The 27314-nt window shown below is 44.0% G+C and overlaps 1 protein-coding gene across 2 annotated transcripts in view; it reads right to left on the reverse strand.

Annotated features, from left to right (window-relative positions):
* The window catches only part of Col6a6 (collagen type VI alpha 6 chain), a 141267-nt gene that overhangs the window by 24445 nt on the left and 89508 nt on the right, over positions 1 to 27314 (reverse strand). Inside the window, exons 21-31 of one of the 2 annotated variants that reach the window (XM_021172618.2) lie at positions 26589 to 26624; positions 25707 to 25769; positions 23844 to 23906; positions 19695 to 19757; positions 15548 to 15610; positions 14471 to 14521; positions 11603 to 11638; positions 10162 to 10224; positions 3981 to 4043; positions 2546 to 2581; positions 2399 to 2435 (exon numbers count right to left, since the gene is read on the reverse strand). In XM_021172618.2, coding sequence (XP_021028277.1) covers positions 2399 to 2435; positions 2546 to 2581; positions 3981 to 4043; positions 10162 to 10224; positions 11603 to 11638; positions 14471 to 14521; positions 15548 to 15610; positions 19695 to 19757; positions 23844 to 23906; positions 25707 to 25769; positions 26589 to 26624 — 574 coding nt within the window. Of the gene's footprint in view, positions 1 to 2351; positions 2436 to 2545; positions 2582 to 3980; positions 4044 to 10161; positions 10225 to 11602; positions 11639 to 14470; positions 14522 to 15547; positions 15611 to 19694; positions 19758 to 23843; positions 23907 to 25706; positions 25770 to 26588; positions 26625 to 27314 lie in introns of those variants that run through there. The other variant, XM_029481492.1, reaches the window with a different exon arrangement.

The following is a 27314-nucleotide window of genomic DNA, read 5'->3' on the forward strand; positions in this document are numbered from 1 at the left end:
TGCAGCCAGCTGTGGGACATGGAGACCCTCTGTCTGAGAGGGACCATGGTGTCGTAGCAGCTGAGCTCAATTTGGGAAGTTAGAGGGTCCTGGCCCCTCTTTATAACTTCTTACATATCTATAGATGTCAACTATATGCACATATACACACATGCATGCATACATACATCCTGTGTATGTGTTGGTTGTTTGGTTGTTTTTTTGTGAAGGGAGAATGGGGACCAAGCCCAGGGCCTGTGTCACTTCCTCATGATTAGCTAAAGACTGTGACACTCTGTGGCAACCTCAGCCCCAAAGGCCCGAATCTTATTTTTGCTTTTGTTTTTTGCAGTGCTGAGGATTGAGCCCAGGCTTTTGCCTAAGCTAGGCAAGTGATCCACCAGTGACCTACATCCTAAGCTCACGTATGTACACATGCACATATGTGTGTGCACGGAAAATTGTATTTGTCTATATGAGTGTGTCTATTTGTACACATATATCTGCATGGGCTGAGTCTCTCTTATCTGAAAGGCTGGGACTGCTAGTATTCCTGATTTCAGATTTTTTTTCAGTTTAGGATGTTTATAAATATACATAACGAGACCTCCTGGGGACAGACCAGAGTTTATAAACTGAAGGCGAGTTCAGACACTGTATTTAGTGTGCCCATGTTTTGGCTGCAGCTTGTCACATTGAGGGCAGATGTGACCTTTTCCGCATGTGACATTATGTCGGCAATCAAAATGTTTGGGCGTCTGGGAGGGGTCCCCCTGCGAATGGATGTATTTGTGTATCATATAATTAAAAGTGATAGATACACTCTGGAAGAAATAAACATTGGCTGGACCACACTGCATAGCCACAAGCCACGGGTAGTGGTTTTATATTTCAAATACTTGAATGCAAAATTTAGCTTCTTAGTGATACTCTTTACCTTTGTATCCAGCTAGGCTGCTGAATGGTGCAGGGGACACCTCCACCATGGCAGATTGTCCTACTGGGTAGTGCTGCTTCAGGCCACTAATTTACAGAGGCCCCTTCCCCTGCAAGGCCAGGCCCAGAAGAAGCCCTGACCATATTACATGGCTATGTGCCTTTATAAAATCAACGTTATTAACTTCCTTTGGGTTCTAATTCATACTTCTGAAACAACTTTGTGTACTTTGGGCCAGATATGCTGGGTGGAACCCTCACATAATGAAGGAGCAGGCCCCACTCTTGGTTCCGACACTTGTCGTTACTAGTCACTTGGCTCATGTGTCAGGGAGAAACCTACCGTGCAAATTCAACCTCAAAATGACCTATCTCCATGGGTTCATGGTACAGGTGTGAATTCCCACCTGTGATCCCTTCTGCTATGGGAAAGGCAGAGTCCTGAGCAGCTTGACTCAATGGCTTCTAGAGCCATTAAGATTCTGTATGTCTGGGCCAGGAAAGATAGCTCAGTGGTCAAGAGCACTTGCTTTTCTTGGAGAGGATTTCCAGCTACACAGTAGCTTGCAACCATCTGTAACTCCAGTCTAAGGGATCTGATGCCCTCTTCTGGCTTCCGTATGCATGTGTTACACATATACTAAGGTACATACATACACATATCATATACAAAGCAAATAGTGTTTGCTTTTTAAGTTCTGTGTTTCTAAGAGTATCACCTTCTATAGAAATGGGGTCTGCTTTATCTGGGTTTTCTCCCAAAAATGTCTTAAAGAAACTTTTAACTCTTCCTTTCAGTTGCTGTATTTACTCAGGAAGTATTATACTTATTTAAACCAATATTCAATACAATGTAGGTGTGTGTAAATACAGAATTATAACATCAGTTGATACTTACAACACTAAGGGTTACACCCTGTTGTGAGGGTCTTAAATTCAGAAGCGCGTTTGCCAAATCTGAATACCTTTTGGATTTTTACATTTTTGAGAGAGAGAAAATTATAGGCAGAATAAGTGTTACTATAAATTTTCCCATCAATCATTCCAGGAAAAGAGTAACAGAGCACAGCACAAAGCCGGGGCTCCCACCCCCGAGGCCACATTAACACAGCTGCCTCTTTCCACTGCAGACCTCAGTCCTGTTGGTTACTGTCTGACACTAACAGACTCTCAAACTCGACTGATCTGACCATCGGGTGTGTTCTGACCCTCATCTGCCCCAGGTTTAAAGCCTACAGTGTACATAACTGAACCACACTGGGAACAGGTTCCAGCACACACACACACACACACACACACTGGCACCAGAGAGGGGAGATGATATACTAGGCACCACTACCTCCCCATGGACTCAAAATTTACTTCTGGCATCTCTAATGTTGGCAAATTGCATCTGTTCTGAGAGCGCATTTGGCTAACTTCCTTCTAGGAGGCTGATAGACTGGGAGTGGGGTAGGGGGATCGTTTTATGCAGAGTACTTACGACTGTGGTCCCGCACGTACTGAATGAGGTCACATGTCTGCAGTTCAAAAATAAAACATGGAGAATTAACCACATCTCTGGGTCATGAAGTTTAAAAATAAAGTTGATGGCATGCTCAAAGCACCGTGATGCAAAGGAGATACATACGGAAAATGAAGCCAGTCCTCGGGCCCCTTTCATACCCTAGGAAAGGAAATAAGCAAAATCTGTCTTATGGCTGCAGACTTACGCCTCAGTAGGCCAGGATGTATACCCACACTTCCCTGCGAACCCCTTGAAAAGGGTTTACTCCTTTGAAGTTAAAGGAGAAAAGAACACAGTTAGGACACACATTGCCTCGTGAAAGATGGCACTAGGGGTGTGCACACAAACCTTCAAGGCCACTTTCCCCAAATCCTGGCAGAGATGCCCAGAACCTGATGGAGCTGCCCACCTGAGGGATGCCCAGAACCTGATGGAGCTGCCCACCTGACAGATGCCCAGAACCTGATGGAGCTGCCCACCTGACAGATGTCCACAGAGCCCTGGAGCAGGTGTTCAGCTTGCCACTAGCAAAGGTTGAGCCATCTGTTCCCAGCTGCCTCCCAAGTCTTGGAAGCTCCCACCTGATATTATATCTCCGCTGTGATACAACAGCCCAAGATGAACCTAGGTCATTCCTATCCAGGGCTGATGGACAAAGGGGTCAGCTCAGCCTCAGACACCTGAAAAGCTCACTCAGCATCTCTCCCCAAATGAGCGAATATACACATGTGTATGTCCGGGCAGGGTGGGGAGGGGGCAGGGCAGGAAGGGGTGGGATGGGGTCGGGAGAGGTTGAGGAGTGGGAAGAACAAAGCTGACTTAGCTTTTTATTATTATTATTTTTTTTTACAGTCCCATCTTAGAACAGAAAGTCTTGGCTTCTCTCAAAAAGAAACATTGAGAGAAAAGTGCCATGGTGCCCTATACAATCTCCAGGTGTGTTCCACAGGAACACACCTTCAATCACACACACTGCACACTCATCATTTCATGCATGTGTGCATGCACATACACATGTGCACACACACACCCCCACACACACATAACACACATATACACATGTGCACACACACACACACACGCACACTTTATTCACTGAATGAATGTAGGATGGAAGCCGTGACTGGACGGATAACCAAACCCACTCATGCAGAGTGCAGAAGCTCAGGCTGCGGAGACTTCTCAGTGGGTAAGGGTAGAGTCAGCAGCCTGATGACCTGAGGTCAGTCACTAGGACACACGTGATAGAAGGAGAGAACTGACCCTTGAACTCATTCTCTGAAACCTGCAATGTGTCATCTCCCAAATAAACCAACCTATAAATGTAAAAGAAAATATTTTGGAAGAGAACCTCATTTTGGCTTGATTTTTCACTTTCACCCTATATTTCTTCCTTCCTGAGGGAGATATTTAATTTGCCCCATTTTCTAGAACACACAGGGAATAGTGAAATATGTCACCAGGCAGCAAAGGCAGAAGGTGTGTGCACCTGAAAAGTGGCAGGTCTGTGCCCTGAGCTCTAAAGTATAAAGATTTCACAGGAAATATTCCCACTTACCTTCCGTCCAGAGGGTCCTGGCTCCCCGGGGGACCCCGGCTCTCCTGGAATCCCAGCAGATACCTCAAAGCAGAATTAAGTCACCTTAAAACCATATTTTATATATGTGTGAATGGCTTAAATTCAAACTTGAAATATTGACACTATTTCAAAAGTAGAAGTACCAAAGCAAAAAAATAAATCCATTTTCATTTTAGAAAATGGATAGATTTCTAAAATACATGAAGGGACAGCAATCCATTTGTTCTTAAAAAAAACTACTTGTTAATTTTTTCTGCTACTTTTCTTGTTCTTTTGGCATTAAGATATCCTTTTTAAAGACTGGTATGTACCATACTTTTTGCTGATGCCTCTATTTTTGGTTTTGTTTCTTTTATAGAAGGTCTTCCTGTATGGCTCTGAGTGGCCTCCAAGTCATAATCCTCCTGCCTCTGCTTCCCAAATTCTGGGATGACAGGTATGTACTACCGTGTTTGTATCCCTGCTATGTTTTAAATTATTTATACACACACACACACACACACATAAATTTCTGTAACTAAATATTCTTATACACAAAATAACTTTTCATGGTATTTCACGGCTTTGTGGATATACCATGATTTATTCAATTGGTTCCTTGCTATTGGCATTTAAGTTTGATGTTGCTAACAATGATATTATACATAAATATATACATATATGTATACATGTATGTATATGTTTGTATGTATGTACACACATATATATAATTCTGATTATTATTGAAGATTACTAAGACTAGAATTTTGAATTTTATTGGATCAAAGTAGTGTGGATTTCTTAAGAACATGAAGGTAACTAAATTGAAAAAAAAAAACACATACAAAATTATGATCACATGCTGGGCTACAAAATCTAAGAACAAAACAGAACCAAACCCATAAAATTAGCAACAACAAAACAGTCAATGGTTGGCTGGAAATCTCCGTCATGGGAAGGGCATGATGGCAACAGTGGCATAGAAACAACAGTTATCTTGTTTACCGTACGTAAGAATTTTTCTATGTACATTTAACAATACAGTTTGTCCTAGAAAAAGCTAGGACTTAGGGTTGTTTGGTGTGTTTGTTGTTTAAGAAACAACATTGTTTTAATCATTCAAAATGCCACAGGAGAGGAGGGCTAGAGAGATGTTTTGGTGGTTAGAATCACGGCTTACTTTCCCACAGGCCCCAAATTTGGTCCCTAACACCCATGTCAAGAGGTTCACACCTACAACGCCAGCTCCAGGGGATCCAGTTCCCTCCCTGGAGGCACCTGCATTCAAAGGCACATACCCACAGGCAGACAGACAGACACACACATACACACACACATTTTTTTAATGCGTCAGGATTTGTAAATCCTTTACAGTAATAAATGAAGTTATTTAAAAATTAATCTATAAAAGCACCACCTGTGGGGAAGCTAATAATCACTAATATCCTTCCAGTGCCCAATTGATATTGACAGTATTAAAAAACATAACTTAATGACCTCACTTTATTTAAAAGTTATGTTTACCTTCAAGAGGAAGAAAAGGAGACCACTTGAGTACCTTTGTCCCTTTCTAATATTTTCATAATAGATTTTACAATAAAAATGAACAGTACAAGGAAAAGAAATAAAGGGAGCCTCATCGTTGTGGAGCCTGGAACGCAGATGTATAGGTGTTGTGTGGAGCCGACCTGGCAGAGCCGAGGAGTCTGAGCCCTGAGCCAGCAGTAGGTACACCCAAGAACCAGTGTGTTTGGTATCACACATTCCCAGGAAGCTCAGGCTTTGTCAGGGTCAGAGGTCTCCAGAAGCAGAGGTGAAGAGGCTAAATACGGAGGACTAGTGGGGAAATTTTCACCAGGTAGTTAGACACACTTTTCCCCACTAGGAAAAAGCAAAGGTAAATCAGAGGTAGGGTTCTCGGCAGAGCTGAAGACAAATATTACCACACTGAACCAGGAGAACAAACCAAAATGTACACATTGAGTCTGAGCTTCCCGCTCTCATTGCCAGTGTCCTCTAAACTGGCATCAGGATCTGAACCCTCTAAAAAAGGGTAGATGGTGTTTCCAGAAGGAAATCTAGTTCAAAGAAGATAGAACACCAATAGTGAAGGGTTGCTAAGCACAGGTCCAGCAGATGGCCATCAGTGAAATTCGTAACTGGCAAATCGGTCCTGACTTCAGGGTTTCCTACCAGATTCTTTGTACTCAATGCTCAGTGTAAATGCACTGCTGTTCTTGAGATCCATGGGAGATGAACGTCAAGACAGAAGGCAAACCTGGAGGAAACTGGGTTGAACAAAGAAGACCTAAAAATATTCACTCATATCCTCAGAGAGATGAGATGCCTCAGTCGTGAAACAAGAACAGTACACTACAGAGAAAGAACAGTCAGATTTTAGCAACCAACTTTTCAAAGGTCAAGTATGGGACATAAATTAAAAATAGACTCAAGATACTTTCCCAGAAAGGAGAACATCAAAGAGAGGTTGTACCTATAAAATAAATACCATACGAAGTAAACTCAGGGACTCTGTCGTTATACTGGATGATAGATGTTTCAATATACAGAGCAGAGAGCTCTGCAGGGGAAGGTCAAAAGTCAGCAAAAGAACAGAATGGAAGGGGACATATTTTCAGGGTCAAGGGACCTGCTAATTCTCAGGAAAGTGGGGAAAAAAATGGACCATATGTCCAGTAACCAAACCCATGGCAGATCTAAGAGGTGATCCAGCAGGGTTCCAGAGAGAAAACACTAGTTTATAGGGCTCTGAATTCCTACAAAGGAAAAAAACCCGCCAGAAATAATGGAAAACATAATCACTTAAAAAGTTCCAAGGAAGGAATTCCAACCCAGAGCTGTACACTCGCCACACTATTGCCACATCTGGAGGCAATAGAAGTCATTTTCAGATGGTCACTGTATCATCAAACCTTCCAGGAGCCTGTATCCTCTGATCAGCTTGTTAGGGTTTACATGGGAAACTCCCCTCACACCGGCTTGTGTTCTGAACTCTCGGTGTCCAGACGCTGGCCCTCTCTGGGATGTTTTAGAAGCTCTAGGAAGAGGAGCTTAGCTGGAGGAATAACTCACCCAAAGATATGCTTTAAAACCTAGACTGTCTCCAGTCTGTTCCGTTTTATTTCTCTGCTCCCCACCATTGTAGTGTTTTGCCCATGAGCCCCAAAACCATGAACCAAATGACCATGGACCGGATCCTCAGATGCTGAGAGCCAGACTAATCCTTCTTTTCTCCTTAGTGTGTTTGTGTCAAATACTTTACCACAGTGATAAGAAAAGTAATGAATACAAGGTTCCTGGCAGTTTTTTCCATGGTGGGAAATCTAGGGTGCGTGGGAGTGGAAGGGAGATAGAGAAACCTGGCAGGGGAAGAGAAGAGGAGACCTCACAGCCAGATAGATGCACTGTCCCTGCAGAACGGTATCTATTGGATACCAGGCAACAGGAAAAACAGATAGGGCTGCTGAGGACGTGCCTGTTGCATATGCAAATGTCTTCAGAGAGTGCAAGGAGACTTTCAATTCCAAGACACTCTCCTTGGATGAATGAAGCTTTCAGAGACAAAGGAAGCAAGAGGAAGGTGGAAAAGAGGATGGGATTGACTGCCAATTTCTCTTCTGTGCTGGTGATGGGGGTTGGGGTGGGGGAGGTGAGGATATGTCAGACAAGCACTCTACCAGTGAGCCATGACCATAGCCTGGGATCGCCATTTTAAATTTATTTTTTAAGGTGAAAGATAAAATCCATTTTAAAGTAAGAAAATGTAAGATGCTGCCTGACTCTTTCAACACAAGTGCCTGCTGGGAGAAGTTTTCCTACCCCACATGCTAGCGTATGGAGACATAGCTAGTTGCTCTAACTAGGGAAGGAGGCTGGGTAGAACTGGAATTCAGTGGAAGGCTCCATGGATGCAGTTAAACGCTCAACACCACCCACGGGCAGCCTCCCCACGAAGGCTCTGCAGCTCCAGATGGCCAAAGTCCCACATCCCTGCTTGAAACCTGTTCAAAGATTTTGGGTTTTTTTTTTTTTTTTGGTTCTTTTTAAAAATATACATACAAATATACATATATGCACAGCAAAAACAGGTTTACAGATTTTAAAATCTGAAACTCAGTGAACTCAAGCTAAGAATAGAATAATTCCAAGAGACCTGAAAAGACATTCATAATTTAAGGCTAAATCTTTCCAGAGAAAACAGCTGCTCTTCCAGGGGAAAACCTGGACATTTTCAGTGTTTAAATTTCCATTTCAAATCCAAATATTACTCATGTTAAGGAGGGGGACAGAGCAGTTAGAGGGAGAGAAATTAGTAAGTTATAACAGCCCAACAGGAGAACAACAAAGGGGGAACCAAAACGCATCCCCAGAGGCCAGGACACCAACCCACACGTCTCCCATCAGTTAAGTGTACTAAAAACTGATGAATGGGACTGTTGTAGGGAGGACCCCGACAAATGGCTGAACTTGTTAGCATGCTGCTGGTGTACAAGTTAAACCGCTCCATTAACGAGCCAAGGGAAGTGATCCAGAGATGTCTCTATGCCGGTGACATCTGGATTAACTTGAAAGCCTTTCCCAATTATTTTCCTAATTATATTCGTCTTCGTCATTGCTGAGGGTAAAAATGATAAAGGCTTGCCATCTGAAAACACATACAAGAGTTAGAGCTGGAAGCAGCCCCCTTGCGAGCAGCCTGGAGAAGGAGGTGCCCCTGGTGAAGCTTACAACCTCCAAACATGAGCCCTACCCGTAAAGTTCAGCTTGTAGAGAAAACTAGATCACAGTAAAATTCACTATGAAGACACATCAGAAAGCTGTCTCAAGTACATGTTTTCCTAAAAGGTTTTTTTTTTTTGTGTGTTTTTGTTTTATTTTTCCCCTAAGATCTTGGTCATGGACAGGATTGTAGACCAGTTTTTCCAGTCAAGATTATTCAGAAGGGTAAGAGGCAAAGACTTTTGAGAGACACTTGTCTTCAGAGTGTCCTGTCATAACACAATCTCCTTTACCCACACTCTAAAGTGTACAGTCAACAACTGCAAAGGTTCCATCCTTTTTTCTTATCCTGCTGTTATCTGAGACATGGGCTCACTTTGTAGCTCAGGCTAGCCTTGAACTTGAGATTCTTCTATGTTTTCCTAGTACTGGTAAAAGGAACGCGCTGCCACATTTTTAACCATCTGGAACCCAAGGTGAGCTGACTCCTGTGACACATGATGACGAGTTGTGTTTACGTGACATAAAGAGTCAGGTGATACTTGACTCTCCTATAATTCAGTTTAACATCCAGACATCTCACAAAGCTCAGGAGAAACCTGGCAAGCGAGGCCAGGACCTTTTAATAGACACCTTATTAAAAGTAGCTCCACGAAAGCTTTGAGAATCAAAGCAAGATGTTAGTGGATATCAGTTTTCTAGGAAGGCTGGATAAACTGAATGTAATTTGTCAGTGCAAAAACCTTTGGATTACACAAGTTCCTTTAATAAAAATCTTACTTCCAAGGGTTAAGAAAGGCACACTGGCAACAGAATGGGTCAATGTGTTCATTAAAACAGTTCTTGGCCTTCTTGGTGGCCTTGGGAGATGAGAATGAAGTGGTGTGTATCTGTAATCCCTGGGGCCTGCTGGCCAGCCAGTCGAACTGAGTGGGTAGGTATCAGGTTCAGTGAGAGGCCCTGGCTTAGACACTAAGATGGAAGGAGTAGAGAGATGCTTGCTCTTGCTTGGGACCTGGACTTGGTTCCTGAACAGCTCAGGACCGTGACCCACTTGTAACTCCAGTTCCAGGAGATTTGATGTGCTCCTTTGGTTTCTGTGGGCAACAGGCATTCACGAGTACACTTTGATACATGTGGGAAAACACTCACACACAATGTTTTCTTTTTTATTATTATTAAATATTAACAAAAAGATGGCAAATAATTGAAAAAGACACTTAACATTGGTATCTGACCTTTGTATGTATACAAACATACATGATCATGAACTGAGCATGTGCACTTGTATGTGTGCACACACATACACTCATCATACACATGAACACAATCAACAAACCAACTAGTATCTTTCCTCTTTCTCTCCTCTCCTACACAGATATGTACACACACACACACACACACACACACACGAGTCAAAGTTATCCTCTGGATAGCTTACCGTTTTGCCTCTGGCTCCCTTGGGACCAGCTTCTCCTGGATCACCAGGGTCCCCGATATCACCCTAAATGAATACACTCTGATTAAAATCATTACCAAAATCAAATACGTATGTCACAAAGGCATGTCTATGTTTGTAAACGGATTCCGATGTAAAGTCTTATACCTTTTGTCTTTTAGTTAAAACGAAGTCTGTGTTGATTTCTCCCCAGCACACCCCGTCACTCACTGGCTCAGGGTTCAGCCCTCCAGGAGAACCAAGGGCTCCTTTTGGTTTTGGTCTTCTGACCTTATTGCAGGGCCTAACATTGAGTTCAGTAAAACTTTCCGGAGAAACGGAAGGCACTGAGGTAGAGATTAGCATCGTTGGCTTGTGACCTAACAGGTAGTTTTTCTAAATATTCCCGGGGCGGGGGTGGTGGTGGTGGTGGTGGATCAAGTCAGGCTCAATCTCACCATCTGAGTTTCTTTTCTTTAAGCCAATAGTTCTTAACCTGTGGGTCACAAACCCCTGGGGAAGTCAAACAAACCTTTCACAGGGTCAAGTAAGACCACCAGAAACCACAGATATTTACATTTTGATTCATAACAGAAAAGGACAGTTATGAAAGTAGCCATGAAAATGATTTTATGGTTGTGGAACTGTATTGAAGAACCACAGCCTTAGGAAGGTCGAGAACCACCGCTTAAGCTGTGATAAAAATCAGGGAAGGAGCATGTTTGAGGAGAAAACTTTTTAAAGGATTATCTTATTCCCTTTATCTGTAAAAAATAAAAGCTTGACATATTTTAAAAGTTCTTACTCCTAAACAAACAAACCAATCCCATAATCAGCCACCAAACCCAGACACTATTATATATACCAGCAAGATTTTGCTGAAAGGACCCTGATACAGCTGTCTCTTGTGAGGCTATGCCAGTGCCTGGCAAACACAGAAGTGGATGCCCACAGTCAGCTATTGGATGGAATACAGGGCTCCCAATGGAGGAGCTAGAGAAAGTACCCAAGGAGCCTGCAACCCTATAGGTGGAACAACAATATGAACTAGCCAGTACCCCCAGAGCTCATGTCTCTAGCTGCATATGTAGCAGAAGATGGCCTAGTCGGCCATCACTGGGAAGAGAGGCCCCTTGGTCTTACAAACTTTATATGTCCCAGTACAGGGGAAAGCCAGGGCCAAGGAGTGGGAGTGGGTAGGTAGGGGAGCAGGGCAGGGGAAAGATATAGGGGACTTTTGGGATTGCATTTGAAATGTAAATAAAGAAAATATCTAATTAAAAAAGGCTAAAACAACAACAACAAAACTTGGTGAGGGCAACCTGTTTCTTTCCTGTGCTACCCCACACTGAGGTAGAATATTGTTTCTCATTAACTGTCCTAGGGAACATCCCCTGTACCTGGAGCATCCTGACTCTCTCAAGGCTGTGAAGAGTGGACGTACCTTCAGTCCACTCTCTCCGGGGAATCCTTCTTGCCCCTGCCATCAACAGTGGAGGAAATTAATACATACACACTTGGCCCAAGGAAATTTATATTGACTTTAATGCCACAATCTTCCTTGTTTAGCTTTCACACTGTGCATCAAGGAAGGCGTGAGCCCACTGGAAACTAGACAGCATTCTCAGAGGAACAAATCCCAGTTCTAAATTCTGTTACTCATGGGCTACACATACAGGATAGCAATCTAAGATGAGAGCTAGGAAGTACTGAAGGAGAAAGGGAAGGGGTAATTGTAAATGGCCTGTGTTTATCTGAGTGCATGCAACAGAAGAGAGCGCCACTCTGCTGTGTGTCTCTCAGTGACAAATGGCCTTTCTCAGATGAGTTTCAATGGGGAAATATAAAAAGTCCAGACAGAGTCCAGACTTCACTATTCATCTTAAGGTCCTTTGTTTACCTTACTTCAGTCAAAGACTCATTGAAGAGGTTTCCTACCCTCACCTGATGAGAAATGTGTATTTAAAATAAACCATCTTTTCTTTCTGTATGAGCGTGGTGTATGTGTGAGTGAGCATATGTGTTTGTATGAGCATGTGTGTGTGTATATAAACATGTGTGTGTGTGTATGAGCATGTGGTGTGTGTGTTTTATGTGTGTGTGTGTGTTTTATGTGTGTGTGTGTATGTATGTGAAGGAGTGCCAGTAGAGTCCAGAGGAGGACAGCATTTGTCTTCTCTAACACACCTGCCATCTTTACTTTTGAGGCTGGGTCCTTCCTAGAACCTGGAACTCACCATTTTGGCTAGGCTAGCCATGAGCTCCCAGGACCCAGGCATGTCTACCCCACCCTGCTAAGATGAGGTTAAAAGCCTTATACTATGTCGAGCAATTACATGGGTGCTGGGGATTTGAATTCAGGTCCTCTTGCTTTTGTGGAAAATACTCTTGCTGAGCTATCCCTCGGTCCCTAAACTGTATTTTCTTTCAACGTTTTAAAGCTTTTGATGAACACCTATTAGTGACCAGTGTTAAGGGCACACTTTAAATTTACACATGTAGATTGCATCAACCAAACCCCTGATCTTCTTCCCACTTCTCAAATTCTAATTATCACTCATCTACAAAAAAGAAAGCTTTATTATGATGTAAAATAAAATCCTCAAACACAAAAAATTCAAAAGGCAAAAAGAAAAATTACCCAAATCTTCCTACCTCTAGCAGTAACACATCCCATGTCCTAATTAACTTATAGCTTTGTAAAAAAAAATGCACGTTAGGCACGGTGGGGCAAAAGTTCTTCTAAGTATATTCTGAGCTTATACTTTAAATTTCTATGTACAAATTTTAAATGGAGGTCTGGGAAGATGGCTTCATGCACTCACTACGTGTTCAGTCTGGAAGCAGGAGAATCTGACCCCTGGCAGCCTGGCACCGTTGGGCAGAGGCAGGTGATCCCAGGGGATCAGTGGCCAGCCAGCTCAGCCCAACAGAGAGCTCCAAGCTCAATGAGAGACCCTGACTGGAGCAGGTTAAAGGAGGCTTCTCACCTCACCCCCATGTTAACCTCTGACATATAGCCACATGAACATATGTGCGCTCATGCACTCCCCGTGTTCACACACATTTTTATAACAAACTTCATATGTATTCAATTTATAGAGAGTCTAACATCATAAGCTATTTAATATATCCTTTTCTGTGGGATATTAATGCTTTCAATTATCCTATATTCTGAGGACATTACCAAAACACCTCATTGTTTTAGTTTCAATTTTCAAAAATTCTTTAGCAAGAGAGGCTTTTCCTCCTGATACCATCTTGGACCATCCCCTGTGGCACTCCACTAGCGGTATACTGGTCCCTTCTCCTAGTCCCAAAGTGGCAAATCCACATGGCTCAGATTGGGATTATGAATTCCTAATGGTGTTTGTGTTTGTTTCAGAAAAAAAAAACTACATTTTCTGAACATTTTGTAATAATAATTGGATATTTTTCATGATGATTGTATGTACATGGATAAACATGTGCTGTGTGGGTTTGTGCACGCATGTGTGTGTGTGTGTGTGTGTAGACAAAGGCAGAGGAGAATCTTGAGTGTTGGGCTTCAGGTTTTTATTTTCAGACAGGGCCTCTGGCTGGCCTAGAACTTTACCGAGTGGTTCTGACGAGCTGGCCAGGAACTCCAGGAGCTGTCTCTGCTTCCCTTCTCAGCACCTCTGGGATTACAAATGCCTACTATCACAGCGGGCTATTTACGTGGATTCTGGGGGCTGAATTCTAGTACTCGTGCTTGCAAGGCAAGTGTCTTCACTTACCGAACCATCTTCCCAGCCACTCATGATGATATTTTAAAGTGACTATTATTAGCATATCAAAACCAACTGGGCTTCAGTCAACTTACTCAGTTTTCAGGCATTTACATATCCAGTAACGAGACAATCATTCATTATTTTTATTTTTAAGATACTGTTTGGACAAATGCATTAAGAAAAATGCTATTAAAAATGTTCTCACCAATAGCTGAAGCAATCATACAATAGAAGACAAAATGTGGACGGCTCCTAGGCGGAGTTACACACAGGACTGCTAAAATTAGGGGCAGTTCAAGCTGGAACATACCAGGCTCCACCCACCCATCACAGAAAAGCACCGATGATTCTTTTTCAACTTTCAATTTTCACCTGCTCCTAGAATCCTGGTGTGATTCTCTACTATACAGCCCACAGGACATCAGTAAGTGAACCATTAAAGTAGATTTTGAATGGTACTGGACCCCTTTATACATTGCCTACTTTCTCTTAAACATGGCGAGCCAAGCAAGCAAACAAAAGCAAATGGAATAGGTCCAGCATCCGTGGGTGCAACTTACCTTTGTCCCTTTGCGGCCAATGCTACCATATCCCGGGCTGCCGTCGTCACCCTGTAAGCAAAGCAGGGTAATCACACACACCCAGACTACAGAGAGAGGTGGGCTTATTTACAGGACATGAGGGATAGATTTTGGAGTCTTTTGGGAACCACTAGGAAGCAGGGTCCTCTAGCAGGGTGGGTACCAGGGACACTGGCGAGGGTACTAAAAGCCCCTGTAACTGACAATTACAGCTACTCTTCTACATGATGTTATGAAAAATCAAGAGAATATGCTGGACATGCGGCCATCTTTCAGGAAAAGCAGGCAGCATTATTAGTCAACTCTTCAGAAAGCATCTGTATGTTAATACTTCAGCCCTAATCTATCTTTAGCTCACTGAACAAACAAGACCTGCCAACTGCATGCTTGTTAGAAGCCCTGGGAAAGGGGGGAAGGGTGGAATGATTTCTGATAAAGAGATCCTGCAGATCCGAGGAGTCACGGGAGGATGCTCTATAGAGAAAGAGCTTAGTCTGTTTTACCATCTCCAGAGCATCATGCCCATGGTGTCTGCTGCCTTGGAAACACTAACCAAGGAAACAATCAGAAACGACTGTGATGCCTCTCACAATTACAGCTGGGACACCCACAATAAAGCTAGACAGAGATGGGGTCTTTAAAGCTCTTCTGGGCATTCCCCAGAGACGTAGTGCAGACATCTATTTGCTGTGAAGTGAATATTGTCAGCCCATAGGTCATGTGTTTGAACACTTGGTCTCTGGCTGGTGGTACTTTGCACAGGGAGGGGCCATGGAGGAAGTGGGCCATTAGGAGTAGACCTTGAGGTTTTATTGTCCAGCCTACTTCCTGCTCATTCCCTGCTGCCTGGCTGCAGATGCCATGTGACCAGGGACCCATGTCACTGCCTCCCCTGACATGATGGATCGTACTCCCTTGAACCCTAAGCCAACATAAAGCTTTCCTTTACCGTTACTTCTTGTCAGGCATTTGGTCACAGCACAGAGAAAAAAATAACTGATACACTACTGAAGTAAAAGGTTCCAAAGAGCAGATCAAAAGTGAAGACAGACCCACCTGCAGGCCCCGAGGACCTGGAAAGCCAGCGGCTCCCTTTTCTCCCAGGTCTCCAGGTTCTCCCTGTCCAACAGACAATGAGACGGGCCCTAAATTGCTTGCTTTGTTTATCTGAGACAGGGTCTCACTCGAGTCCCAGGCTAGCTTTGACTCTGTGGAAGTCTTCCCTCCCCAGCCCTTCAGCAGTAGGACGGCAGGTACGAACCACCACGTCCAACTCTCATTAGGTTGTTTGTATAAGGGCAAATCAGAAATGATGGCCGCAGGCACTGTTTAACTAGGTCACAATAGGTCACAGCAATGGGTTTGTATCCATACAAATGACTGTGAGGAATGACTGTGGCTGGCCAAAGGGGTCTCCTCCATCCACCACCCAAGTCTCGGCAAGTTGGATTTATTATCGAGGGGAGTTCACTATCTCAGCCACTCAGTGCCTTGAAAATGCCCCCATCTTGGTCTAGGAAGGAGTATCTCTGTTAAAAATATTAACAAGGTTGTTTCTCATGATGGCCTGTGCAAACCACCTAGCTCTGAGGATGGCAGATTTACTAGGCTTGAGACCTGAGTGTAGATCAGTCTAGGAAGGTCTCCGACAAGGAGAGCATCTCCCATGGCTTATGAGCCGATATCAGTAGTGCCTTGGGGGCAACCTCAGCTACTTGGGAAAATGAACATGGACTTGGGAAGGAAAGAGAACTCCCTTTTTAAGGAAATAAAACATTCAATTTGACATAGCTTTAGAGGTACAAAACCCCACAGTTTTCCCTCCTCCATTCCTGACTTGCTAATTGTAGCCATTCATGCTCAGCACGACAACCAACCAATATGGATTCGCTGTCATCACCAAAACCAGTTCTTCAGTCTCTCCTTTCTTTTTACCTAGTGTTTGTTGTTGGTTGCAGGTCCCCAGGAGTTTACTCAATGTGACACACTATAGATTCTTCCAGACTGGGGTCTTTTGTTTCTGAATGACCTTGATAGCTCTGAGGAGCACTGATCAGGCATTTGGTGGGATGGCTCCCCACTAGGTCTTGTCTGGTACTTTATTTATTAGACTGGGTCTATGGGCTCTGAGGAAGAAGAGCATAGGGACACAGCATCGTTCTTCTTACATTTTATCAAGGGAAGACTAAGCAACGTGGCTTTACTTCCGTGGCCACTGCCCCTGAGTGCCTAGTTGCTGTCACATTGGTAAAGCCTGCTCACTGTTAAGGTTGGTGGTCAGCTCACTTGGAAGAACAGAAAGCTCATTCAGTGTGAGTGAGTGAGAACTGTGCACGTGGATTCTGAAGTCTGGTGGTGACACAGGATTGGAGGGGATGATGGAGGTCATCAACCCCAGGACTCACTTGCTCGGAGTGCTCTTAGGAGCCATGCGTCTCACAAGCATCCAGGACTTGTATGAAAGCCAACTCTCAGCCTCCTCTGAATGCATTTCACAGTAGACTCCAACAATAAGGGCTAGAGGACTTCCCAGCTAACCCAAGTTTGAGAACATCCACTTTACAGCAGGAAAGCAGGGAAGTTGTGGCTTGCCCAGGGCCAAATGAGCTGTCACTCAGTCACTGGTAGAGCTCAGCATGGAGCCCAGGATTGCTGAGTATAAATGAACTAGAGGGTGGGCTGGGCCGGTGTGCATCTCAGTCAATAGTGACGCCAGAAATCCACCCATTCAGGGCTTGGACTTTCACTGGGGCACTTATCATGCCCCTAGTTCTAGCCACCCTACTTAGGAGTTCCACTTAATGCCCAGGGCTTCTTCCCTTGATGCCCAGGGCTTCCCTGCCCATGTCTCTCTCCTTGTTCTCACTTCTCACTTAGCTCTGCATTCCATCCATCTCTGTGCCTCTCTTTCAGTCCTATGTATTAAGCCCTAGAGAGTACCTTCATTTCATATGCATTATGTACGCATCCATGGAAACACACCCACATCCATTCCCACACACATTCCCCCCCACACACACCTCTACCCACACACCTACCCCCCACACCCTACCCACACACCTATACACACATAGCCAAACACACACATCCAAACCTACACACACATCTATACTCACACCCCTACACATATACACATACAACCCTACACACACATGTGCACGCAAGCACACACACACACACACACACACACACACACACACACAAACACACACACACTACTTTGCATGGTTCCCATTTCAAACAGTCACTTTCTGACCATTCTTGTCACACCACATGCCCCAGAGCCCTACTTAAGGTACTTGTCCTGTCTACCTTCACATCACACTATACACGCCAGCACACTGCCTTCACATCACTCTCCAGTCCCCTCCAGCACAGGCCCTTGCTGGCACTTCTCCAGTGCAAAGGCAGAGCCTCCTGCCTCCAATTCACTCTATGGAGAAATCCCTCCACTCTGCCGTGAGAAGCTTCTCTACTCCCTCTCGAGTTTTCATCCCCGTTCTCTTCTCTACTCACAAACACACAGCTCCCCACCTTCCACTGAAAACGTACTCCTCCCTCCAAGAATTTCTAGACCATAGCTTGGTCTGGAGGAGAGGCTTAAAAGCAGAGGTCCTTTTCTCTCCTTTACATGAGGAATTCCTTGACCAAGTGGATGGCTGCTCTGTCCCTGTCTCTGCACTGACACGCGCTCGCTCAATGCTCTTCCCCTTCTCCTCTCCAGGGCTGCACTCTTGGGCCTAATCTTTGGAACCTGTTAGCCACCAAGATGTGGTGGTTCTTTCCTGACTCCCTGCCTAAATTCTTCTCTACCCCTTTCCATCTCCCTTTCTTTTCCTTCTTTCCCAATCAGTGTCTTCTGTTCTCTCTCTTGCTCCCAATAAACGGGCCTCACTGAAAGTCCTTTTAATCTGAATGATTCGGAAGCCTGCAATCTCCAGGCAGGCCCGGCCCTTGCCTCTGGCCCCAGAGCAAACGTTTCACTTCGTTCATCTACTCACTCTCCCTCACAGCCATCTGCTTTTGTGGCAGGGTCAGCAGTCACACGGGAATCCCTGGATCCTCTAGTCCTTCCCCTCTGCCTCAGTTCTCTGAGAGAAGAGCATTATGGAACCAGCACATGTTAGTTTCCATCCTGTTGAGTTCTCCAGGCCCGGCTGGTTTTGGAGGCAATGAGAGTAAGCAATTAATCTCCTTGTTCCCAAGCTCTCAGCCTTCAAAACAAATTAACGAACAAACAAACAAACAAACAAACCAGTCTACACTGGGCTGTCTACTTAACATCTCCCAAGAGTCTGGTTTTGTCTATACAATCCCTTCAAAACAATTAGTGCTGTACCAGTGACAGAAGACTCAGCCACACAGACTACATTGAGCTTTACATAACTGGCAGTCAGAAACTCTTTCATGCAAATAATAATTATTCTCATAACTCCTCCTAGGATGCTCTAAGCCCCGTGCTTTCCTGCTCATTGCTAACTTTAGTTGCAACCCCCTCCTCATACCATTTCCACTCTGCTTCTCCAAAGTCTTTACATCCTAAAGGCCCCTTCAAGTCTGGACCTTCTTTAATGTCTCTTTTTCCAACACAGAAATATTCCTGGCAGTGCTTTATTTAAACCTCAATTTTAGCCTCTTTTTTCCCCCCTGTCTCTCTTATGCTATAGATCACCGTCTTCAGCATGTTCTAAATTCTTTGGGCCTGATTTTGTGCCCTGGGTATCATTGCTACTAGAATTGCATTCATTCATGAACACCCACAAAGTTCTTGTTACAGGCCAGGCCTTGCTCTCCTGAACCTGACTTTAAAGTTCAACAACAGAAACCTGCATCTTAAAAGTCTTTAGCAAGGTTCATGTGAGAAAGAAAGAGAAGAGATGTAGGGAGGAAGGAATGATGCCAAGAGGGTGGGGGTGGGGGTATGAAATCTTTGCCAAAGCATCCTTCCTGCCCTGAGATCCTACAGTTGGATGGGGTGTAGCCCCTCGTGCGATTATGCTGAGCTATAGCCCCTGACCTCATCTCGGTCCACACCCAGGTCCTTAGAGAGTGCTGGCTCTCCAAGAATCCAGCCAGTGCTTACAGGCAACAAGATATGTTTTCCTCTGTGTTGAAAGGGCTCTGGCTGATCCAGCTAGCCACAGCTCTCTCGGGTAGCACAGACTTTAACGTTGGAGGGGCTGTAATAAAGAGTATGACCTACTTTGTTTCCTTGGCTTCCCAAATGGCCTTGGCTCCCAGCTTGTCCTCCGGGTCCTGGAGGCCCCTGGAATGAAACAAGAATGGCAGATATAGCAGGATGAGGTATGACTCTCCCCCAACAGTTTTACGCGTCTTCTACGGAAAATGAAGTGCAGATGGAAGGAGAGTTACAGGCTAAGCTGATCCTACTCTGGGAAATAAAATATTGGAGCTGTCAAATAAAGACTAGTAAATAAAAGAAAATTAATAAAGCAACCCTGGCCAGATGTGGCCTAAATGATTATGCTTTCTTTGTGAGTCTCTGTGTCCACACGAGCCGAGGTTCCCACTGCTTAGCTCAGGGAACAGATGCCGCTGAAATGTCTAGTATTTAAAGCAAGCTTTCCAAAGGACAGTGGCCTTTCTACCAGCACCAAGGACTGGTGCATCTTCATTTGCAAAGTGTGGAATGCACATTAGAAAGCTCAAAGAGTTTCACTAAAACCAACTAGCGTCGTGACAAAGTGTCTTAAGGAGCACAGGATAAGGATTCTGAAGTTAATGTCAGAGACTACTAGAAAATGGAACTGCCATCTTTGTGTCCTAGAACAGGGCCCACTACCAGAGAACTCATAAACACTTGTCAAATTAGTAGAAGGGATGAGTGCGTAGACCATCCGACCTAAATCACGTGGGATAGGGAGGCAGAACAGCTAACTCATGGGTTTACAGGCTGTTCTAAGCCTGGCAGAGCTCTTCTCCACACAGGAGCCACATCCAGGGCACAGGATCCCCCGTCTGAATCCAGGGGGTGGGTTCAGTGGGTAGTGGTGCTTGCCATCAAGCTCAGGGATCCAAGTTCAATTTCTGGAATGTACATGGTAGAGGAGAACCAGTTCTTCTAACTGGCTCTCTGACTTTTACACATGGACTATGGTGTGTACATGTGTGCATACTCTGACACTAATAAAAAGGTATAAAAAATGCTGTTTGGTTAGGCAATGTAGATACAACATTATAGTAATAAAAATAATTATACAGCCCTCTCTGTGCCCATAATAGTCCCAAGCATCTACAGCTATCAAACCACTGAATTTTTATAATGTCCAAGGAGGTGGTTGCTATCACTGCTCTTTTGCTGAAGATGTGTCCATTGTCGAGTCAATTGTCCAAGGTCCCATAGATAAGATGTAAAGGTATACGCCTGGAATCAGACTCAGGCAGCCTGGCTCCAGATTCGATGTCTATGGCTACTATGCCTCCATCTATGAAGACAACAGAAATCCTACACTAGTCTCCGCATTTGTGTGGAACGATTCTAGCCCTTCCTCCGGAGACTCTCCTCGACTCTTCCATCCCCATTCTGTCAACATTTTTTTAAAAAAAACAAAGTTTCAAGGCAACCCTTGAACTCCTATGCTTCTACTCCTCTACCTCCCTCTTTTCCATTAATTAATTTATTCACCTTACATTTCAATATCAGCTCCCTTCTCTTCCCAGTGCCTGCTCACACAGATCCTCTCTACCCCTCTCCTGAGAACCAGGAGACCCTCGTTATCACCCTCACCCCTACTTCTTTTTAAAAAATACTATTTATTTGCATATTTTGTCCTTTGACAATTTCATACATTTGTGTGCATGATGTACTCAGGCTACTCTCATCCCCATCCCTCATGTCTCCCTCCCACCTCTCAATTCCTCCCCGCCACAGGCCCCTTTCCCTGGTTCCCTTTCTGTTTCAGGACCTGCTGAGTTTAAGCAGCACCACTGGAGTGGCTGTGGATGGGAAGATCTCCAGTAGAGTCTGGGGGTTCACCCTACCTCCACCCCTCGAGTGCTGGTCCTGGGGAGAAGCACCCCAATGCTTGGCTAATTCTAACCTTTCTTAATGGTGTGTGTGCTGCCAGTGTTATTTAGCTAGGAACATACATTTTCAAAGAACAAGTTCAGCTCTATAATTAGTATTTTGGACCTAGTTTCCCATTATGTTTCCTTGCATTTTGGAGATTTTAGAGAAATTCTTAAGGGCAACAACAACAACAAAAGGACAAAAGAAGATGTTATTCCTTTCAAAGATGTCTTTCTGGGCATAGCACATCAGCTTGATTTTTTAGTTTTTTTTTTTTTGTAGTCATAACCACATATGGCTGGGTTGGTGCTTTTCATTTATGCAGAACACCGAGTGCTGTGTAAGTTAATAAGCCTCTGGTATGCCATCATTACAAATTACATCCCCTTCCAAGATGTAAGTCCCAAGGAGAGCTTTCAAGTCTGCAGTAAGAAAACACATCGTTCCACTGAAGGGTTCCTCCTGTGCCATAAAACAATACAAGACCTATGGAGAGGGGTCCGTACAGCCAATAGAGAACTGCACTCTCTGTGTGTCTGGCTGTGTTTGTCTCTGTAGATTTCCTTCAGAAACAGCAGTCTAGAGATCCCATTCATCATGTCCCAAACACAGAAAATTCCACTTGTCTTTGAAACTCCATTTTAACAGCTGACAAGAAGGGTGTTTCATAAAAAGCAAGCAGAGAAAGAAAAGCAGGGTTTTCAGCCAGAAAAATGGAACGGCTGGTGGAGGGGTGTGGTGCCTTTGACCAGCTGGCAATGCCAAGGGCTGGGTGATTTATGACTGGGTCACTTCTTGCCAAAGCGAGATTAAAGGGACCCATGGATGAAGGTGCCCCACAGGGCACATGGAAAAACTACTCCAGTAACAGCCTTGGATACCACTTTGGACCCCAGATCTTTGGATTTCAATTCATCTACATACCCACATCAATATTTGATATCAACAGATGAGATATAGATCGATATGTGTTTTCCTTTGTACTGACTGAGTTTTTTTTTTTTAAATAAAAATCTCCATTTGTGGTGCCAGCCAGCTTCTAATGATTCAAAGATGTGAATGCAGCAGGAGAGGTTTTGCTTTATATATATATATATATATATATATATATATATATATATCATTGGTTTAGTTCTGCTATGAAATTATGAAGTTTCCATGCATTCGAAAAGAGCACTTTCATCAAAACCAGGAACAAACATCGTCAGGAGCAGATATTAATGTACTTTAAAGCAGTTTGCCATGGCTTACAAGTTTATGCAAATAGCCTCTTAAATATTCTCATGATGAGCACAACGACTTAAACGTTGGGCCTCTGCCCGGGTTTAGCTAATTCATGTTAAGTAATGCATTCCCCTTGGTACTGCTATTAGCAGAGGGTGAAAGTCCCAACTGGGTCTCATTCATTCATTTACTGCTTGATTCATTCCATAAAGGAATTGAGCTCTGTTGTACCAGCGACTGTAGATCCAGCATACTCGCAAGGCACTAACATAAATGGAGCTTGCAGCATGTAAAAAGAGACCTACAGATACATACATACTATGGTGGCTAGAGGCAGGGAACAGATCACACAGGGCCTTGCTACTCACTGTGTGGTCCAGATCTGCAGCATCAGTATAAGGAGGAGACTGACTGAACATGCAGCATCCCAAGCTTCAACCTAGACCTACTAGATCAGGACCGGCATCCTAACACGCTCTTAGCACATTCAGAACAAGGAGTAGTGTGGACATTGGACATTCCAAAACCTGGTGTTAGCTAGGAAGAATTCAGGATTATCAACACCCCAGCTTCGCCTGCAGAGGTTCTAAGAGTTTTGAGGACAGTCCCAGGTGGCAAAATGTTTTAGTCCCTCCAGGAAACTTGGTTTTAGATACCTTGAAGCTGGAGTTACAGGAGGTTATGAACTTTAGTCCTCTGGAAGAACTAGCAAGCACTCTTAGCTACTAACCCTCTGCTCTAGCTCCCCCTGGAGGTAGGGTAGGCAACTCCAAGTGACTTGTGTGTGGGGATAATTCTATCTACATAAGCACAGAGAGGGAATCGTTAACCTTGGCTGAGAAGCTGAGGCAAGGAGGTCTAGAGAGGATCTTCTGGCTCTACTACAGTCTATATGGTGCAGAGGCAGGGGGTGGGGGAGCACGGGGGGGGGGGTAGGACCAGGAGACAAGCAGCTGCCGCTTCTCACACTCAAGTCAAACTTAATACTGTTGGCCTGCAGGCAATGTGTAATTCACCTTTAGGGAAGAAACCACTAAAGCATCCTTCTTCAAGCCAAGGTCGAAGCTGGATGGATGTAGTTGCTTTCTCCTTACGTACCTGGGGACCTTTCATTCCCAGGCTTCCTTTTTCTCCTTTCTCACCGACCTCTCCTCTCGGACCCTACATGCATAGAATCAAAGGGTTAGTTTCTCCTTCAGTGAGAACCCTTGAACATTAAACTTTTGCACTACACAAGTCAAATGCTAGGCCAAGGTAACATAGAAACTAGGCAGAGAACCAGACGCACTGTAGCTACTGTGAGGGTCTCTGAGCTCCTCATCTGTGTAGGATCACCGAAGATCAGTCTGAAACTGAAGTGCTGAGCCTATCTAGCCAAAGGAGCTAGGGCCTGGAGGAAGCACCCCAAAGCTGAGATATGTTCAGTACTGCCAATTGTCCTCAGCCTCATTGTACTCTGAAGCCATATGACTTTTATGTGGGGGAAAAATGTTTCCCTTAATAATATAAATCTAAAACCAGAACATTTAAATCCACTTTATATTCAATAACCACAACAAAGATGGGTCATAAAGAAGACACATCACATAGCAAGATGAAGTTTAGATAGTTCTGGTTCTGGAATACTCTATTGCCTGTGTGCTACGGCTTCCATAGGACTCAATGAAACTCCATGCACCATATTTGGTATTTTGCTTCATTTTAAATTGGGCTGTAAATAAGAAGGTCTATAAACCGAAAGAACAAATGCTGGATGTGACTCTCGTAGCATGAAATAAAAGCAGTCAATTTATTGAGATGCTTCCCAACGATCCCAAGGCAAATATTTCTCACTTTAAAGTAAAAAAATCGAGCCTTCCACAGCTGGCAGAAAATGACAAATAAAAGCCATCAAGCTGGAGAGAGAGAGAGAGAGAGAGAGAGAGAGAGAGAGAGAGAGAGAGAGAGCTGGCTGAAGGGAAGGCTGTTCACCATGCTGAAACCTTGGTGACAAGGGCACAAAGCATCTCTTCTGATGTTTGGATGTATTTTGCCCAACCTCCATACACAAACTGCCGATATATAATGCCTTTATTTTTAAGTACTTGCTTTAAAACTTTGAAAAATAGAACCAATGACTGTCTTGCCTAAGCCAAACAGTACACTTGTTTTTCATACATTCAATGCTAATTTTAGAGAGGAAAAATAAAATACTGTTTTCATGGTCTGGTTTCTACCCAACCCCTGGCCCTCAGTCCCCACCCCCCCACCTCTCCCTTTCTCTCCCCCTGGAGGCTTAACCCAGAGCTTGTGCATGCTAAGCCAGCATTCTACCACCAGGCTGCCTTCTAGCCCAGCTGCTTCCTTCCCTCTCAGCATTCGCTCCCTCCCTGTCTCACTGTTGATTTAGGCTATGCTTTACCCCCTCTGGCACATTATCTCCTCCCTTCTCACATGATCAGTGCAAAGCGCCAGCTATGGCTTGCTCCTTGTAAAGGAAAAAAACGTGCCAGAGGCAGGTCCCCAGAGAAGCAAGCTGGAAAGGACAGGCAGGGTGCCACGCTATAGATCACCCACTGAAGCCTCCAGCTGCACTTAGAACAAATCTTTCCTTGAGTTGAGCCAATGTTTCAGCGCCATGGACATTCCGGGGATAGAACACTGAGCTATTCCCATGTTAAATGGACCACAATCACACACATTCGAGTCTCAACGTTTTCCTTGGCTCAAGGTCTCCTGGATTATCCTAAGGATCCTGAACCCAGCACACGGGGCGGTTGCCCAACATGTTCCTCTCTTTCTACTTCTTGACAGGGACAGAACTCTTAGAGACCAAGTTCTGTACAAGTCAAGACTCAATGTTACTTGTTTGCTTTATTAACCTGAACACACTTCCAAGCAGGGCATGTGAAGGGTTCTGTCCAGGATATAGATCACCCACACACAGACTCTTATGCACATCTGTACGTTTTCTGTGGATACCTGTGGGCCTCTAAGTCCTGGCGAACCTGCAAGTCCATCTGGGCCCGGGGTTCCTGGATTTCCCTGTGATGAGAAAGAACCAACCTATGAATCCAGTAGCCCTATCTCTTCATGTGCAAGATTAGAAACTTTTCCCCAGTGGCAATGAAAGGAAGGTCTTCACAAAAAAAACAAAAAAACAAAAAAACAAAAAACAAAAACAAAAACAAAAAAAAAAAAACCCGAAGATTTCTTTCATCTTTAACATTGTAGAGTTTCACTATATGGTCTGACTATGTGGCTGAGGATGGGTTTAGCACCAACCCTCACTGTGCTTTTAATCTGAGCATGTGTGCTCTGAAAAATGGTAAACCATGGCTGCTCTTTCTTAAAGACTGCATTCCTAAGGCACAGTGTAGGTAGGATGTTATCACTGGTGTGTGCCACCCAGGGATACCACACAGCTCTCTGTTTCAGTTTCCAGGGGACCCAGACTATCCAGTTTGTGTTAAACTTTCCTTGTGTTCTTTGGGTTCACACGTGATTTTCACACGAATTGTAAGTTGGAGAGGCTAACAGAGCACAAATCCAAGAAAGGTTACTTAGAGTTTATATTCGAAAGCCAAACAAAATAAAAATTAACCGTTGGATTAAATAATGTCTTTGATTATTTTTATGTTTAAACATTTTTTAATATCTTTGTAAAATTTTAATAAAGTGACCCAATTTTCATTCCATTTTGAATTCTTAAAACTCTAGTCAATATTTTTCTAACAATTTATTCTACAACCAATGTCATCAAAAACCAAAAGTTTAAGATAGACGGGAAGAGATGTTACCGTATTTATTCTAAATGACTGAACATGAGTCAGTTATGAAGCTAAGAAAAAAATAATCACTGACCTGTGGGCCTACGTGTCCTCTTCGGCCATGAACTACCTAAAACAAAAGGGAGAAAAATAGATGTCTTAGTTTAGAGAAGATGGTGTGTGGGTGTGGGTGTGTATGTGTGTAGGTATGTGTGTGTGTGTACATATGTATGTATGCATGTATGCATGTATGTGATTTAAATTGGTAACAGATACCTGAAGGCATGGGCATAGATAACTCCCACACCGTGCTTAACGCATTCAGTTACTCAGTGAAGTGTCATAGGCTGTCTCTGAACTCCTGAATAGGGCGACAGGTCATTGAAATCATGGACAACCCGAAGCCAGCGATACACGGAGAACAGGTCTTATGTAGCCAGCAATCTACCTCCACCAGACTTGACCAGAGCTGCTCTCGGCTGCAGCACTAACTGATCTGAACTAACTTTCTTATTTTCCTGCAAGCACTGCAGAGTCAGTCAGGAATCAGGGACGGGCCAGCAGGGGGTGGGGTGGGGGTGGGGGCGGCAGGATGCCAGAGGAAAAACTGAAGATCGACTCCAGGAACTTCAGAATAAATCCTCTAAGCTCAGAAGTTAAAGAGCCAAACTAGTTTGATTTTTAAAGCCAAGCAATGTGATTAGCTGTCAGAGGCCAGTCATCTCAAGTATTCAAAACTGACTTGATTCATTGTATCAATAAAATACCTACTCCAAATAACATTGCTAAAGAGAAAAGGGAGATTTTCACTCTACATAGA

This window comes from Mus caroli, chromosome 9 (genome assembly GCF_900094665.2).
Source record: "Mus caroli chromosome 9, CAROLI_EIJ_v1.1, whole genome shotgun sequence".
NCBI classification, from domain to species: Eukaryota; Metazoa; Chordata; class Mammalia; order Rodentia; family Muridae; genus Mus; species Mus caroli.